Consider the following 17,659-nt stretch of genomic DNA (forward strand, 5'->3'; position numbering starts at 1 on the left):
GGGAGTAAACCAGAGTGCACCTCAGTGGTGGTCATCCCTGTTGTTCCCAGTGGACCCCTTAAAAAATTTGCTTCCATGTATTTTAAGTGTGACCTGTTATCTTCTGAGCAATTAGTTTTACCTTTGTGGTCAAGAATTAGCAGTGAGCACTTGATCTATTCAGAAGCGGACGGCAAAATAACGTCCTGTGGTTCAACAAGCGCATCAGCAGTTCTGCTCACCAGGGGCACGAGTTCTCCCTTCTCCATGATGGCAGACAGCTTCTTGCCTCTCTCCGACCCTGAGCCGACCTCTGCCCTGAGGAGGTCCCCGGTGGACAGGTGGGTGTAGCCATACTTGGCCACGATCTTCTCGCACTGGGTGCCCTTGCCGGAGCCGGGTCCGCCTGGGGGAAAGAGGAGGAAGACGTTCCTGGATCTCTCCCGGGCCTCAGACAAACCATACAATTTAAATTCCTTATATAACTTCTGTTCACGTGGTACTTAACTGTACAGATTGCATTGTTAGATGTATGTTTGGCACTTCTAGTATTTAGCACTGAAGCAAGTGTGAAGTCTTACGTAGGATTTAAACGAATTTATTTATTTACGTCTCCTTTCCATTCAACAGACAATACCTCTTGCTGTAGCAGGTAGACAAATACTTTGTGAGGAAAGGACTAGCCCTGCATTGCTCATGTTTGATGTGTTTGTCCCCTATTATGCCACATATTCCTCGTGAGAAATCTTTGGATGGGCTACTTCTCTCTCTCCTTTAACTGTCAAGAAAGCGTCACCAGTCTTGTTATCGAATCCTCATTAAGAGAAGACACAGACACATCATTGAATATGATTAAAGTAGAATAAAACACAACAGATCCAGTTAACGGAAAACGCAAACATGAGTTAAATTACAGTTTAGTTTGAGTAACTCAGAGCTCAGCAGGAACACATCCTAACAGAGCACAACAAACAGACTCGGGCAGTGCTGTACAAACGTGGGTGGGCCTGACTTGATTTCCTGAACTCGGAAATGAAAACAGATGCACTTTGTTGTTGATGCCGTTTACCACAGGGACAAAACGAAGACGGAGTAAATTAACAACCAGAAAAATAAATGTTTCAGACTCACCCACGACGAAGATGATCTTGCTACCTTTCAGTTTATCTGAAAGAGATACGGAAAATGTTGAGATACCCAGGATAACATTTATTTTTTAACCTCCCTGGAACAATTAGAGTAGAGTCCCCTGAGCTTCCTAGCGAAGACGCCGGGTCATCAGGGTCCACGAGACGGTACCTGGTGGACCGCTAGGCCTGACTTCAACGGCCTTATCTGACGAACAACTGTTTCCCATCGAGGCTGCAGATGTCTCCCCCTCTTCTCAGGCTCCTTGCTTTCCCTCCGACCAAAAGTTTTCCTCTGAAAGACTGGCTGTTTTTTCTTTCCTTTTCTTTCCCTTCTTCCGCTGGCCAGTGAAACATTCAAAGTGTCACCAGGCAACAGTTGCTAGCATAGCTGCCCAGCCCCAAACCACTTCAAAGCAACTATTTCTGGCAGACGCTCTAGTTTGGGAGTAATGTTTAGACAAATGTGTTTATTCTTTTTTGAAACGGTTAATCTAAGAGTATTTCCCTTTTCAATAAGCGTAATGTTATTTTATGAATACGCTTTACTGAACTTGACACCGATTGGAGCATTTTTAAAACATAACAGTCCATCGCAGCCCAGTGCTCGTCTCAAACGGCAGAAACAAGTCAAAACCATGCCTAACCAATAACCAAGAAGCTACCAGAATGGAAGGTTTACAGATTTGCTGTCTTACTTAGTGTGACTGTACTTCTAGAGGGGTTACAATAATACCATAGTGAGATAAAGGAGTGCTGCTCCTTAACGAAATATGTTATTTTTACTCATTCTTAAATCATACCACCATCTCACTGTAGAAAGACCCTATAAAACCCTGCCCCAGTGTCTCATGAAACTTTATCCTGGAGCTTCGAGGAGGTAATTATAAGTTGTTCCAGAAAATTCCTTGGGAGGCACGTTAAATCTATTAATACCCCCCTTGACTGCTCCACTCGTGGCTCTCTATGCTTCAGAAGTTGCCTAATTATAGACCAGGCTGTTAAATTGGTACTGAGAACGTGCGGCCTCTCCTGCTCAGTTTGTGACAGGGTGTCTGCACAGCACCGACGAGCCCAAGGTCTTCAGTGCACCAGCCCTGGGTTGAGAAACGATGGAGTGCACGTTCTGCTCTTCAAGCCTCGTTCCTCCTTCAGCCGCACTAACGATCGTACGGGAGTGTTAATTAAACATCACACTGCTTCGATGGAGGGTGGGTGGAAAGGTCGTTTTGTCGGCTACAGAAAAAGCGATCTGCGGACCGGTACAAAAGGCTGCATTGTTTTCCAGGGCGAGGCTGGCCTTACCAAGCGCACTCTCCATGGCGTTTCATTTAGCCACCGTACTATAAACCCATTCCCCCGAGTTGAGCCCAGTCGAGTCACAGACTCACGGACACATCGAAACAAAGGCCGGTGCTGTGGAGATAAAGGAGAAACTCTGTTCCCCTTTCAGCGTAACACTCCATTGTGGGATTGCTATTGTAACATCATAAAGGAACTGGGTCTGACGGAACAATCAGTCCTCACGATGCGAAGACATGGCCTTGTGTTTAACGTGAACAAAGAACCTGTAGAACGACTTCGAGTGGCTCAACTAAACGAAAATGAGTCTCTCCAACAAAGGCATTTCAGAGGTTGGTTTGTAACGAGTGAGTTAGTGTCTTTCACTTCGTAGATGGCAGCTTTAGGTGCATATCTTGATACACAACTTCTTATCTGTACTAAAGTAAAGGCCTTTCTGTCATGTTTCTTTGTCAGGTGAGGAAGTTATTGTATGATTCTGATTATAAATCAATGACATGCGCTATCTTTCTCTTCTTCAGTGAAAAGCAATCCGGTATTACAAACTTAGTGCTCTCATATGGCTAGAGCAGATGAGACGACTACAGTGGAACTGCAACATTAAACCCTAATCACATTACCAAATGTGGTTTCTCCGCACAAATTCTGCTTCATCTGAGGACCGAAATCCAGAGAGTTTCTCCGTGTTTGTGACATAATATTTGTTACTATTAGTGGGAGTGGAGTCGGCTGGCAGTCAACGTGCCGAGTGCTAACGCAGAGTGACATTTCTGGGTTGAGGAAAGGATTTATCTAAGAGAGCAGTTCAACCCTAAGCGACCTGTAAAAAAGGCACAGCAATCTTTTGTTGGCAATCAGACTAAATCAGGAGGCAGATAGAGGATATGAAGGAGGAGACGCCAGAACTGGCTTGGAAATGATTTTGAACCATATGAAATGTGAGAGAGGTCACCATTTCATAAGTTTCAATTGAGGGAAGAATGGTGTTCAGTGAATGGTAATCCAATACTTACAGCAGGGATGACTGACTGCAATTTGTTAAAAAAGGATTGCTGAACTAGAAAAAGTGCAAATTCCATGAATACTTCAGTCATTAGAAAAAGAAAATATATAGCTGCAGATATATTTTGTTCTTTGTTTATAAAATAAAATAGGAAGCATATTTACTGCTGTTTCTATAAAAAAATGTTGTGGAAAGGATGTTGAATTAATGGACTGTCGTTGCTCTGCTTAATGAAAGGGTCTGTTTGCTCCTTTAGTGCCTCATTGTTCATTGACAATTTTGACAATGGGACAATTTTCCCTGTCCTTGCTCTGTGCTTTTTCTTTTTTTTTTTTTCAACCAGGAGAGCCAGAAAAGCGATGAGGTGTGAGGACCAGGGCTCGGGTGCGACTTCTGGGAGGATCCAAACACACAGTAGAGCATTGGCCATTGAGAGAAGTTAGAACATAAGAACATAAGAGAGTGCCCAATCGAGAGGAGCCCTTTCGCCCCATTGTGCTTGTTTGGTGTCCATTAATAACTGAGTGATCAAGGATCCTATCCAGTCTGTTTTTGAATGTTCCCAAATTGTCTCTTCAGCCACATCGCTGGGGAGTTTGTTCAGATTGTTACGCCTCTCTGTGTGAAGAAGTGTCTCCTGTTTTCTGTCTTGAATGCCTTGAAGCCCAATTTCCATTTGTGTCCTCGGGTGCGTGTGTCCCTGCTGATCTGGAAAAGCTCCTCTGGTTTGATGTGGTCGATGCCTTTCATGATTTTGAAGACTTGGATCAAGTCCCCACGTAGTCTCCTCTGTTCCAGGGTGAAAAGGTTCAGGTCCTCAGTCTCTCAGTAGGACATTCCCTTCAGACCTGGAATAAGTCTGGTTGCTCTCCTCTGAACTGCCTCTAGAGCAGCGATATCTTTCTTGAAGTGTGGAGCCCAGAACTGTCCACAGTATCCAGATGAGCTCTAACTAGTGCATTGTACAGTCTGAACATCACTGCCCTTGTTCTCAATTCTACACTTTTGACAATATACCCTAGCATTGTGTTTGCCTTTTTTATTGCTTCCCCACATTGTTTGGATGGAGAAAGTGAGGAGTCCACATAGACTCCTAGGTCTTTCTCATGCGATACTTCATCTAGTTCTATTCCTCCCATAGTGTAATTATAGTGGACATTTTTGTTACCTGCATGTATTACCTTGCACTTGTCCACATTGAATTTCATCTGCCAGATGTCGGCCCACAACTGAATATTATCTAAGTCCCTTTGAATAGCCTGTGCTGCCGAGATTGTATCTGCTGAGCCGCCAATTTTAATATCATCTGCAAATTTGACAAGTTTGCTAACTATCTCAGAGTCCAGATTCATAGCAAACATGTCAAATTTGCAGATGGTACTAAAATAGTTGACACCCGTTGCCAGTCTCTAGGTAATGAAGCTGGCACTGGCCAATCATGCGCCGCCGCTGAGCGCTCCCAGTCACAATTGACAATGACGTGAGCCGGGATCGAACCGGTGCTTTTACCAGCTGAGCTGCTCAGGAGGGAGGCCCCTCGGCTGTGTATAAATAGCGAAAGGATACCATTGATAGCTGTACCTTGATTTATTCCAGCACCACAAGGGAACATTCAATTGCTTTTTTTCCAACCCGGTTTCAGAAAATCTATACTTGCTTCCTAGATGTATTGAAGCGTTCTGTTCACTCAGCCAGTGTGGATTAATAATCCGTCCCCATATGAAACGCATAATATAATACATGGTGCCCTGATAGTGCCGGTTGTGGGATCACCCCTAGGCTGTGAGGGGCGGAGCTTCAGGTGAATGTTCGAAAAGGTGAATGAGTGAATGCTGATGAAATTACCTGACATGGTGATCGGTTCTGTGAAGAAATATCCCTCGACCTGCCAAACACAAACAAACAAAGGGGAGGTTACACAATCATATCTTTGCCGTTCGTTTCACTCGTATCAAATGCAGGGTGTCTGTGCTTTCCTTATACTAATTAAAAAACCCTCTTCAGAACAACACGAGTGAGGAGATGCTTAGAGTTTTCCAGAGCCCTTCAAACTTCTGAGTTTGTCTCTCAGGCCGGCGCGTCTTTCAGTCTTTCAATGGGGTGTGAAGCCATAACCAGGGAGTTTCCCGGCTCAATATTAATAGATAGAACAAGTGTAATCTAATGCAGGCCTTAAATTAGACAGTGTCTGCTCGGTGGCTTGTCTGTGTTTCTGTTCTAATCACACTGGCAAACATGCATGGGTCTCTATGTAAGATACAGCTTTATGCGTGTGTGTGCACATATATCCTTTCATAACATTATTTCAGCAATACTGAACACTAGGTGCGACTATATCACCCTCTACTGTCCCTGTATCGGGGGATTTCTTTGATTTGGCACACAGCTCCATTTTCTCTCTCGAACTGCACATGCTAGGCCCTGTCCTTGCGCTAATCAGAAGAATAACCCTCCTCGGACGGTATCGTCAGAAACAGTGTGTTGGTTGCGGAAGCTGTTGTTCACAGATCAGGGCGTTCCTGGCCACGCCGTGGCGAGGACCGGGCCTCTCACTGGCACTGCGTCACTGAGGAACGATGCCTGCGGCTTTCCTGCAGCTGAGAGAGGCCCAAACACTTCCTGCTCCTGATCAGCCCCGGCGCTAAAGAGGAAGTGTAATTGAATAGTAAACAGAGTTTTTACATGCCGGTCTTGTGGCTGGGATGACCTTGGAGCAGCGGCCATTAACTGCTGTCCTTTAAGATGAATATTAAAATGCTCCCATATAGGTAGCTCATGATCTTCTCATGTTATAAGTGTGTCCTGCCACTATCATTCTCAAATCTTTACTCCAGGATGGAGAGCTGGCTTTGCTCTTGTTCTTCTGGAGCTGCGTCATTGATAGGAGTACTAATGGAGGGACTGTTAGTGTAAAAGGGCACCTTTGTTTGAAATTTAGGATAAAAAACTATGAATGTGTCTGATGACAAAGGATGTCTAATTGCTTAGAACTGTTGAGCCTTCAGTTAAACTGTTTTCTGATTTTAATGATGATGTCCTTGCTTTCACCATTAACATTTCACACTTAAAAAATGCTTGAGTGGTGTAACTTGTTATGGTCCGACCTCCGTTTGCCTACTACTCACCCTCAAACTAAACTAATTCTGCAAGAAAAAACGTAATGGTTTGTCTTTAGAGATTGCAACGTAAAAAACTGCACTGTAATTGTGCGCTGAACATTGTCACACACCTCATTCAGACGTCATTGTGATGCAGTCATTCAGAGCAATACAGATACTTTAGATCATTTAATTACAGATACAGACACGCTGGGGCAGCTCTCTCAGAGTCTGGGACTTGTAGGCAGAGCTGCCGCAGTAAGGCCGCACAGTAAATGGCTCACACGGAGTAGCAGATTGCGTTAGCCCAACACTACCCAACAGACTTGAGAAGCAGAATTTGATTTGGAGAACGTGTTAAACACTTGGTAACACTATACAGTATCTAATTTGTGTAGGCTTATTTTGTCCAGTGCTTTATAAGGATTTTTATCTGAATGAGACCCTTTTCCTTCATCAAATGAATGTCATGAAAAGATAAACATGGAGTGGAGTTTCACATGATGCTAGCCTTCAGTTTCCACCACGAAGTTGAGCAGGATCTCGAGCGTGTCACAGAAGCAGGGCAGGGTTTGATGTAATCAGAGCCCAGCCGGCTGATTCAGCTACAGCACAGTGAGGCGCTGGGAGAGTGTTTGGACCAGCTCAACCACGGTACTGGGGCCGTCTCCGATCTCACTCTGCGGACCTGTGGGCGGACGAGGACTAGCAGTCCAATTTAGTTTTTTGCAAGTTGGAACCAAATGTAGGTGAATAATTGGAGCTGAGCTGAGATCCAGCCTTTCTCAAAGACCATCCAGCCCGTCTGCGTGTTTAATATGGTGTTGCATATTAACACAGCAGCAGGGGGGGTGCATTCACGAACCAAGCCCCGCAGGCTGCCGCCTCAGCCCCCCCACTCCTGCATCTGCGAGCGAAGGGAAAGCACCGCGGTGGTTGCCTTGGAGACTGATGCCGGTGGCTGATTGGACACGAGCCGTTGCCACCAACCCGGTGTCCTGCCGGTACAAACACGCTGGCTTCGGCTCATCTGCCTCCTTGGTATTTTCACTGTATACAGAATTCTGAACACTGTATACTGGGCAGATGTTTAGCGTGAAGAATAAGCCTTAAGAACGGACTGTCTTATCTTATTTACTCTTATTTTAAGCTATTTTAACACTTGGCAGGACTAACCTCAATCTGGACACCGATAGAGCTGCTCTGAGCCTAATTTACAGTCCTTCACACTCGACAAGAAAGTCACAGAAAAAAACGGTCACTAATGGCAAGTCTCCAGCATTAATCTAAGCAAGTTTTGGAGATACGGCAACTTAAGGAGACAGAAACAAGAACAAAATAAATTGAATTAGTCCTATTTCTAAACCATGTATTGCCTTTTAGTTTAAATTAGTAAACATTACATCAAAAAAACTTCAAGTGCACTAATATTATATTTGCCCTTTAAAATTGTATTAATCTGTAGGATACTGAAAAGTGGTTTAAATGAACACTTCACTGCTCGCACCTGCAGCCTGCAATCTGGTGACCCTTGGCCTTTTCGTGTAAATGTCACCCAAAGTCCTTAGTCAGGAGGCTCTTTCTCGGTGGTCAACTGGCTTCTCCTATTATGGAGCTGTAGCCAGGGTCACAGCTTTCCTTGGCATTCAGAATATGTCACCCTGTAAATCAGGTCTGACAGCAGGAGCGGCGCCTGCAGATATGAAGAGACGCTCAGAAAAGCTGGAGGTTTCCGTGGAGAAAATAAAATAAGTCTATGAAGAGCAATACTTGCTTCTCTTCTAAGCTTTTCATTCCGCCACCTGAAGTGCTTTGGGAATCTAATAAAGAATAGCCCGGATGCTGGATTAAATAAATAAATCCCCCCGGTAGTGCATTAACACCCCAGTTCAGACATCCTGAAATGGCTCTCCGCACTTCATGGTTCATGGTAAGGGATTGGAACTGTGTCGTTTGACATCAGATGACAGAAAATGTAGTTTTTTAACTCAGGGTAGCAGAACTGCGTGGTGATAAAGTTACAGCGCACAGTAAACCGCGCCAGGGTGCAATCAACTGATCTGACACTCTCGGCTGCAAAACTGAATGTGTGACTTGGTGGCTTTTGCACGGACAAGCAGAAAAGTTCACAAGTTTTGTTAAGTAGCTCACTTCCTCTGCTGCTTGACTGAAGGCCATTTTCAAAGCCAATCAACTGCAGTGTAGCTGCTGCATGGTATATGGAAAGCTTGCTTACAGGCCGATAAACTGACAATGCAGAGAGGAGATCCACAACTCTCTCTGGGAACTGTGCTAGGTGATCACTTCTCCAGTCTGGCTAAAAAAAGACCTCGACATCTAACAGCTGTGTTTTTTTGTCGTGACCGTATTGTAAACGCTAAACCCTATATTGCATTACAGGGACTGCCAACGTCGGGTGCATCAATCTGCAGCTCAGTACAGCATCCCCTGTGCCCTGTGAGTCACGTTTAACAGACTCTCTTCCTGAGAGATGTTTAAGTTTACTTCAAGAAAACTCCTTAACCAAACAGACCTAGAGTATGCGGCATTAACCGGGTACTTGCCATAAGCTCGGTCTGCAGCCTCAGGGCTCGTACCGAAGCTCCTCTGCTGCTGGTAAAATGTTAAGGGCAATCGATCGGATCAGCACCGTGTCCTGGACAGTAAAGTGGGGTGGGGGGACCAAAGCGTCCATCGCAAAAGGCCATCTAACGTGGGCAACCCATCTTGATTCTGTAGAGGGTTCCTCTCGGCTGGGAGGGAAGGAACGGAAAGAACTGTGCATTCCCACGCAAGGGTGGTAACAATGCCTACAGACTGCCTTTCGCTCTCCAATCAGCAAGCGCTGGCCTGGTGCTGCAGGTACATTTGTATTTTACACATTACCGTTTGCTCCTGCACACCCATGTGACTCATTATGCTTAGGAATGACAGAGTAGGGCACGTTAAAAACGTAGCTCAGCTCAAGCCACCTGCAGTAGTTTGCTTTTTGCCACATTTTTCTTTTTTTTCTTTTTTTTTCTTTGCTGTATTACTGCCCAGCGAAGGAGAAGGTTACAAAGGACTCTGCGGACAGTTATCCCCTCCTTCTGCAAAATGACAGCGCTTGCACAAGACCTGAACAGGCACTTGTCTCTGTGATGAGAGCTTGTTACAGCGGCAGACAAGGACTGAATGGGAGTACGGAGGGAAGGAGTGGAGGTGGGGAGCCCTTAGCCATCCCAGGCACACAATCAATGCACTCACACACAGACACACACACAGTGGCTGGGAACAGAGCCACCCTGAACTGCCTGCAATGCCCACCCTCTCTCCTCTTCTGGCTCTCAGAGCTGTCTAAACATTTACACTACAGCTACAGGGTTGTCTCCACAACCTGCTTCCTTCAGTTTTCTTTTTCCTCTGCTACTTCTCTCGCTCTCTCACTCTCCTCAGTACTGACCTCTCAACAATGTACCGGCTCCTGTCCGGAGAGTGGGGCTGGCTAAGCTGTCTCTCTGCTGCGCGCACCCTCCCTCTTCTCTCCGCAGGCTTTATATAGATCTGAAGCAGCTCTGGCACTGCTGCATTGTGGGAGAAGGGGGAGGAGGAGAAGGCAGGCAGGGATTCGGGAGGAGGGGGCTCTCTGTGAATCTGTCCTTGTCGGGTGGATTGCCTGCTTTGCATATCAATTTTACACCCTGCCTTTCCTCCCGTCTCCTGTGTAGAAAGTCTGTGAGCGAAGGCTACACACACACAGATAGGACAGGCCGTCACTGTGTGCAGGAGCTTTGTGCTTCAACAGTACAGCAAGACGGGGGTTTCTAATACCACAGGCCTCCACAGCCCTGACTGAGTAGGACAGGGTTACTTCACATACAGAAGATTCTTGTTTGCATCCATGATTATATGCAACATGTCTCCTAATTTAATCACATCGCTGGAGAGAAGGATGGTGCGCGTATTCTTGGTCTGTCCATTTTTTGTGCTTATTATGCGAAAAGAAGAGTGGGGTTTAATGTGTGTGTGTGTTTTGTTTAAGTATCAGTGCTTTTCATGCAGTTAAACTCCAACTTCTGCCCGTTCTTGTGAAAGCTCGCCATTCTGGAAACACTTAACGGCAACTTCCTCTTTCCTGTTTAGGGAAATATGTGTGTCTGTCTGCTTGTTTGTTTTGTTTTCTTTGGATTGAATTGGAGTTTACCATGGATTCAGATGTGCATCCCACAGGGCAACATCAGGCCGAACATGGGAACAAGGACAATCCCAAGTGAAACCTTAGAGTGGACACATTTAGGACCGAAGATCATAGACGATGATTTATTGGGTTCTGGGACAAACCACCTGTAGCTGCCTGTCGTAAAATCTAACATTCTGGCACACAATACCGAGTATAAACAAAAGAAACAAGAGGGGCCAACTCTGGTATTCTCATCTGTAAACATATTCTTAGCATGTATGCATGTTAATATTCGACATGATGGACAAACAGGGCTCCATGCTTCTAAAGGTAGTTGGTTTATTGAGTCAAGTGTGTCGTGAAAACCGGGTACTGCGGGAGCAATGACTTTTGGTGCCGAGGCAAACAGGGACAATTTTTGTGTGAGGGAGATACAACAGTGCTTGCCATGTGTCCCACGCTCCCATGTGTGTGCGTGTGTGCCCGAGATATTACTCCGCAGCGCAGTTTACACGATGCAGTTTGAATCGGCAATACAGAGTAGATCTCAAACTCTCTGTCGGAGCCCCGTTCCCGTGCGTGGTAGTAACTCAACTGGATCTTACCTCCCCGCTGGCGCTGAAGGGCACTTGATCTTCGTCCTCTTCCTGAAGGAAATCAGGGTCAGTGTAAACTAGAGCACAAATATAGAAAATAACAACTGAGACCTTTTGAAGGGAGAAAGATGAACTTGCACTCTCCAGATCTTCACGGTGGCCCTGGAGTGTCTAGGAGCTGAAGGTGACCTGTGGCAGTACAAAAACGTTGTTGTGCGTTGTTCTTGTCCCCATTCCTCATAGAGACCCTTTCCTTCATGTTGTTTTTTTGTTGTAACAGCTGACTATTTTGGCATATGAGTAATCATGCTTTTGTATCCCTCAATCCACCCCCAGAACCCAAAGGAACATTTTTTTGTTTGTTTTTGTTTGGTTTTCCCTTCAAGCTTTCAGAGCCATCACGATCTCTCTTAGTGAAAATACTCACCATGCTACATCATGATTTAATTAACAAGATGTACAAGAGTTTGTCTAAAAGAGACCTCAAACATATTTTTATTTATATATTGCTTTAGCCCTATTCTTTTGTCTAGCAGGATTATCATACTCATTATAGCCGTTTGGGCTACACCCTATAAAATACACTGTGAACAGTCATCTTTTGTATGGCTTCAAAAAAATCTTTGCAAGAAATGAGAGAAAATGAGAAATTCAGATTTAATTGAGTGTTTGTGTGTGTGTGACCATTCCAAAGTACGTGTGAGCTGGCCTAGCACGGTATTTACACACAATTAACACAGTTTGGCCTGGGAGAGGCATGAGAAGCTGAAAAGTGTTTGATTTTTGTCATTTTTTGTAGTTATCGTTGTTCATCCTCATGCAACAGCACTGACTCTCCATTGCCTTTGAGAGCGATGGCTGGAATCGAAGCAATTTAATTTGAGGTTCAATATAAAAAATCAATTAAGGGTGGAGAGAGGCCTTCATTAGCACTGCAATGCCCTCTGCTGTTCAAAGACCTTTGGAAGAATTGCTCTACAAAACAATGCCACAGAGCCACAGAGACACAGATAGACAAAGAGACAGAGACCAAACGTGGTCTGTCTATTTTAACTTCAGCAGACAACATAACACATTGTTTTAAAACACCACCCATTACTAGGGTTAAGATAACTGTGTTTACCAACCTGCCTTTTAAAATGTTGTCACTGACTTTTTCTTAATTAGACTCCTGTGAAAGCTAATAATTGAGATGCAATTGTAGTTATTAATGAATACTCATTGTATTATACTCTGTTTAATTAATGAATCGGTCACAGTGCAACACGTGTTCTACATTTCTACAACATATCTACAGTGAGGGAAAAAAGTATTTGATCCCCTGCTGATTTTGTACGTTTGCCCACTGACAAAGAAATGATCAGTCTATAATTTTAATGGTAGGTGTATTTTAACAGTGAGAGACAGAATAACAACCAAAAAATCCAGAAAAACGCATTTCAAAAAAGTTATAAATTGATTTGCATGTTAATGAGGGAAATAAGTATTTGATCCCCTATCAATCAGCAAGATTTCTGGCTCCCAGGTGTCTTTTATACAGGTAACGAGCTGAGACTCTCTTAAAGGGAGTGCTCCTAATCTCAGCTCGTTACCTGTATAAAAGACACCTGTCCACAGAAGCAATCAATCAATCAGATTCCAAACTCTCCACCATAGCCAAGACCAAAGAGCTGTCCAAGGATGTCAGGGACAAGACTGTAGACCTACACAAGGCTGGAATGGGCTACACGACCATTACCAAGCAGCTTGGTGAGAAGGTGACAAAAGTTGGTGTGATTATTCGCAAATGGAAGAAACACAAAATAACTGTCAGTCTCCCTCGGTCTGGGGCTCCATGCAAGATCTCACCTCGTGGAGTTTCAATGATCATGAGAACGGTGAGGAATCAGCCCAGAACTACACGGGAGGATCTTGTTAATGATCTCAAGGCAGCTGGGACCATAGTCACCAAGAAAACAATTGGTAACACTATGCCGTGAAGGACTGAAATCCTGCAGCGCCCGCAAGGTCCCCCTGCTCAAGAAAGCACATGTACAGGCCCGTCTGAAGTTTGCCAATGAACATCTGAATGATTCAGAGGAGAACTGGGTGAAAGTGTTGTGGTCAGATGACCAAAATCAAGCTCTTTGGCATCAACTCAACTCGCCGTGTTTGGAGGAGGAGGTATGACCCCAAGAACACCGTCCCCACCGTCAAACATGGAGGTGGAAACATTATGCTTTGGGGGTGTTTTTCTGCTAAGGGGACAGGACAACTGCACCGCATCAAAGGGACAATGGACGGGGCCATGTACCGTCAAATCTTGGGTGAGAACCTCCTTCCCTCAGCCAGGGCATTGAATATGGGTCGTGGATGGGTATTCCAGCATGACAATGACCCAAAACACACAGCCAAGGCAACAAAGGAGTGGCTCAAGAAGAAGCACATTAAGGTCCTGAAGTGGCCTAGCCAGTCTCCAGACCTTAATCCCATAGAAAATCAGTGGAGGGAGCTAAAGGTTCAAGTTGCCAAACGTCAGCCTCGAAACCTTAATGACTTGGAGAGGATCTGCAAAGAGGAGATGCAAATCCCTCCTGAGATGTGTGCAAACCTGGTGGCCAACTACAAGAAACGTCTGACCTCTGTGATTGCCGACAAGGGTTTTGCCACCAAGTACTAAGTCGAAGGGGTCAAATACTTATTTCCCTCATTAACGTGCAAATCAATTTATAACTTTTTTGAAATGCGTTTTTCTGGATTTTTTTGTTGTTATTCTGTCTCTCACTGTTAAAATACACCTACCATTAAAATTATAGACTGATCATTTCTTTGTCAGTGGGCAAACGTAGAAAATCAGCAGGGGATCAAATACTTTTTTCCCTCACTGTAACCTCTGTAGCACAAACTACTTCAATGTCTTTTGCTCATACTAGCTATGGGGCAAATTGAACTTCACTACAATAGCTTTCACTGTAGTGAGTCTTATTAAGAAACGACGTTGGCTACAAACGTTGTAAAAGGCAGGTAGGTAAACCAAAATAAAAATGTTCTCGTGACGGAGATGAGGACGTCCCTGTATCCTTACCTTCCACCTGCAGGCCTTTGGGAAAAAGTCTCTCCTGAACCGCGGCGCTGATGTCTGCGAAAATATCGTCCTCCTCGCGATCGGCGTCAATCTAGACAAAGAGGGCGGGAGATCAGAGAGATGCGTAGAAACACACAGGCTTCGAGTCGGAGTGTGCAAAGCCTCACACAGACACGGGTCTCAGCAATGCTGGCCGAGGAGACGCAGTCTGTGAAAGGGAGGACGGCATGGAGAGCAGTGGACACTTTACTTGAATTCGATTCCAAAAGTTACATTTAAAGGATTTAATCCCAGGGAGGAAGTACTTGCATTTGCTTGTTTGCCAGAGCTGGGTGACGTGTAGGCCAAGGGAACATTGCTTTTGCCGTTTTTTTGCACGACTTCCCATTAGAAAGATTATATAAAGGGAAGGATTATATTTTGATTATTATAACTAAACACTGACTTGCTAATGAAGTAATGAATATAGATGATTGTTTTATTGAATTTATAACATTACTAAACACTAACTGAATGATGTAAACAATAATAATAATATTATTATTATTATTATTATTAATAATAATAATAATAATGATTACAAAGTGTCACTTGTTAGCACATCCTATTACACTGAATAAAATCAAAATAAAATCACATCATGGTTGAAATTATAACTGCAATCTTTCAAATGATCGTGGGAGTTCAAAAGCGTTCCCAAGCATTTACAACAACAAACATCTGAATTAAGTGTCATATTTTATCTTCCAAAGACACACATCCTCCTTGATAACTGCAGTGGTGGGGGGTTATCAACAAGGACAATGACATAGAGATATGTAAACAGGTTTACTTATGAAATCTATTCACTTGAATGGCAAACATATGATCTGTTTGATTTAGATTTGTTGATGAATGAGAAAATAAACCTAAAAGTACAAAAAAGTAATATCCTTATATTTTAATTACTTGGCTATTAGAAGGTGAAGCAAAGGGCATTATTACACAAGGCATATAGACGAGTTTCAGTTCTGAGGGGAAATTTTGAAATAAAAATGTTACGGCATCTTACAACAGTTAATATTTGGAAGGACTATTACTAAACATACAATATCCACAAATTGAGAGAGCTATGACACATCAGTGAGACTGAGAACAACAATATCTGAGAGCAAGTTTGTTTGGTCATCTTTGATTTTCCTAATTGATGGGCAGAAATGTTGGAAACACTTGACAACACCTGCAGAATCTGAGTTTCGAATCACCCATGACTAGGTCACCCAACTATACCTGAAAAAACTGTTTAATGAGGGTCACTTTTTTGTGGGTGTGGGCTTCAACCCACAACCCGGGCTTCTCCAGGCTTGCATATCATCTTGGAGGAGTGGGACGGCTCTCCTACCTTCACGATGAGAGCCCTCTCCTGGTAGTACTTGGCGATGAGGCTGATGTTCTGTTTGAAGGTGTCCAGCCTCCTCTCGATGGCGTGGGCGTTGTCATCTGGCCGGCCTTGCTGGGTGGCCCTCTTCTCCAGGCGCTGGCGCAGCTGCTGATTGGAGCAGGCGAGCAGCACCACCAAGTCAGGGGAGCCAATCTGGGATGAGAAATTAGGACCATGTCAGTCTGATGTCAATGACAAGTCCATATGCTGGGCTACATGGTCCTCTCTCCATCATCATCTTTCTTGTGCTATGTTGTTTTCCTGAGAGATGTATATCTTAATGCAGGTTATTTTAGTCACCAGAGAGGATCAACCACAGAAGAATGACGGGACAGCAAGAAAACAAACCGTTCTTTGCTGAGCAATGTCTTATGTGTTTACAGTGATTTCACAAAACTGGTAGTACAGCAGTGTAGTGATGGACTATTTCACAGCACTACCTCGGTCAAACTGGAAGTCAAACAAGGAAGTTCTGCCAACTCTGAAGGACAACCCTTTCCGTGCCTCGTAACCACATTGCAGGTAGACAGTGGCCACATCCGAATCTTTGTTGCCGAACAGACAATTCCAGAATTGAATAAGGTGTAGGGGAATTCAGAGAAGGGGGAAGGAGAAGCCAGCAGGCAGACAGTAACGCTCCCTGACATCACCGTCGTGTAACTTCTCCTTCCCTCTCAAAAGAGGAAGATTGCCTTACTAGCAGCTCCAATACTTGCCTGTACTTGCTTATGAGCTTGTCACACTGACGGTAATAAATCTTGATTTTGTTTTTAGTACTGCCTCTAGCAGGCCATCGTAATTCAATTTGCAGAGAGAAGGAACTGGGAGCCACCTAAATGTAATACAACTGTAATAGTATTCTATCTCCCCACATGTGTGCCTCTTCATCTGTTATCTGAATGCGACTCGCACATTTGCCCAGCTCTCTTGCTATGAGAGGTTTGCTGTTGCTGGAAAAAGAGCAATTGACTGTGCCAGGGGTGCTCTGAGACAGAAGGGCGGACCCAGACAACAGTCACACTCAGAGGACAATAGGATTGCCGTGATGCATCTTACAGCAGAGCCCCGGGAAAATAAACATTAATCAAAATGGCACGAAAGTGTATGTCTAGACTAAATACATTATATCATTTTGGAAGCTTACAAGGCATCTCAAACTTTATCTCCTTCAGGTGGGCAGGACTAATATGAGATCACAGTGCTGGTTCACATGAAACCGCTCTAAAGCAGCCCACCGTAACGTGAGGAAACGTCTTCTGCATGGTGGGGTTACACTCCTGAATTCGGAGATTGTTGCTTTCATAGGCTTTTGTAATTGATGGTGCTAGTGATAACAAAGTAGGTCAGGAAACCTGTTTATTTCTCTCGGGGCGGTTCCACTCCCATGGTGCAAACATCGCATGAGTATGACTCTCGAATGATGAACAGAGCCACCTCAAACACCGCTGTGGATGTCTTATTTGTCATTTCTGTGATGTTGCACTGCATTATGAAGGGCTCTGCATCTCTTGTAGGATATCTGTAGCTCTCTGGCCCAAACCTGCTCTTCGAAGGTGAAGGCCTGGGATATCTCTCGTGGAAAGCCATCAACGATGAACCCCTTGGCGTCCTGCTGCTTGATGAACTGGTGCTTCAGCTCCTCTATGGTCGTCTCCTGTTAGACAACAAGGAGAAGTGGCTGCTGAGACAGGAGATACGTAGAGCAGCATGTTTTTTAAGTTTAAATTTAGTCTTAGTGTTGGTGTCTGTTTTCTAGTCCTTTCTAGTTTGTGTTCCCTTTGCTGGTTCCCTAAACCTCCTACAAGGGAAACTGCAAAGCAGCATTTAATACAAATGTACACTTTTTAGTTAAGTGGCCTGACAACAAGTGAGGGTTGGCTAAAAACTTTGGGTTGTCCCGGCTGGCATGGA

At 44.4% G+C, this 17,659-nt stretch overlaps 1 protein-coding gene across 1 annotated transcript in view; it reads right to left on the reverse strand.

The window, feature by feature from the left end:
• The window catches only part of LOC136758183 (adenylate kinase isoenzyme 5), a 41,466-nt gene that overhangs the window by 2,962 nt on the left and 20,845 nt on the right, over nucleotides 1-17,659 (reverse strand). The window contains exons 6-12 of the mRNA XM_066712453.1: nucleotides 17,289-17,402; nucleotides 15,710-15,901; nucleotides 14,329-14,419; nucleotides 11,274-11,341; nucleotides 5,257-5,296; nucleotides 1,111-1,146; nucleotides 222-385 (exon numbers count right to left, since the gene is read on the reverse strand). Of these exons, the coding sequence (XP_066568550.1) occupies nucleotides 222-385; nucleotides 1,111-1,146; nucleotides 5,257-5,296; nucleotides 11,274-11,341; nucleotides 14,329-14,419; nucleotides 15,710-15,901; nucleotides 17,289-17,402 (705 nt within the window). The remainder of the gene's footprint in view (nucleotides 1-221; nucleotides 386-1,110; nucleotides 1,147-5,256; nucleotides 5,297-11,273; nucleotides 11,342-14,328; nucleotides 14,420-15,709; nucleotides 15,902-17,288; nucleotides 17,403-17,659) is intronic.

Source organism: Amia ocellicauda, chromosome 9, assembly GCF_036373705.1.
Source record: "Amia ocellicauda isolate fAmiCal2 chromosome 9, fAmiCal2.hap1, whole genome shotgun sequence".
Lineage (NCBI taxonomy): Eukaryota > Metazoa > Chordata > Actinopteri > Amiiformes > Amiidae > Amia > Amia ocellicauda.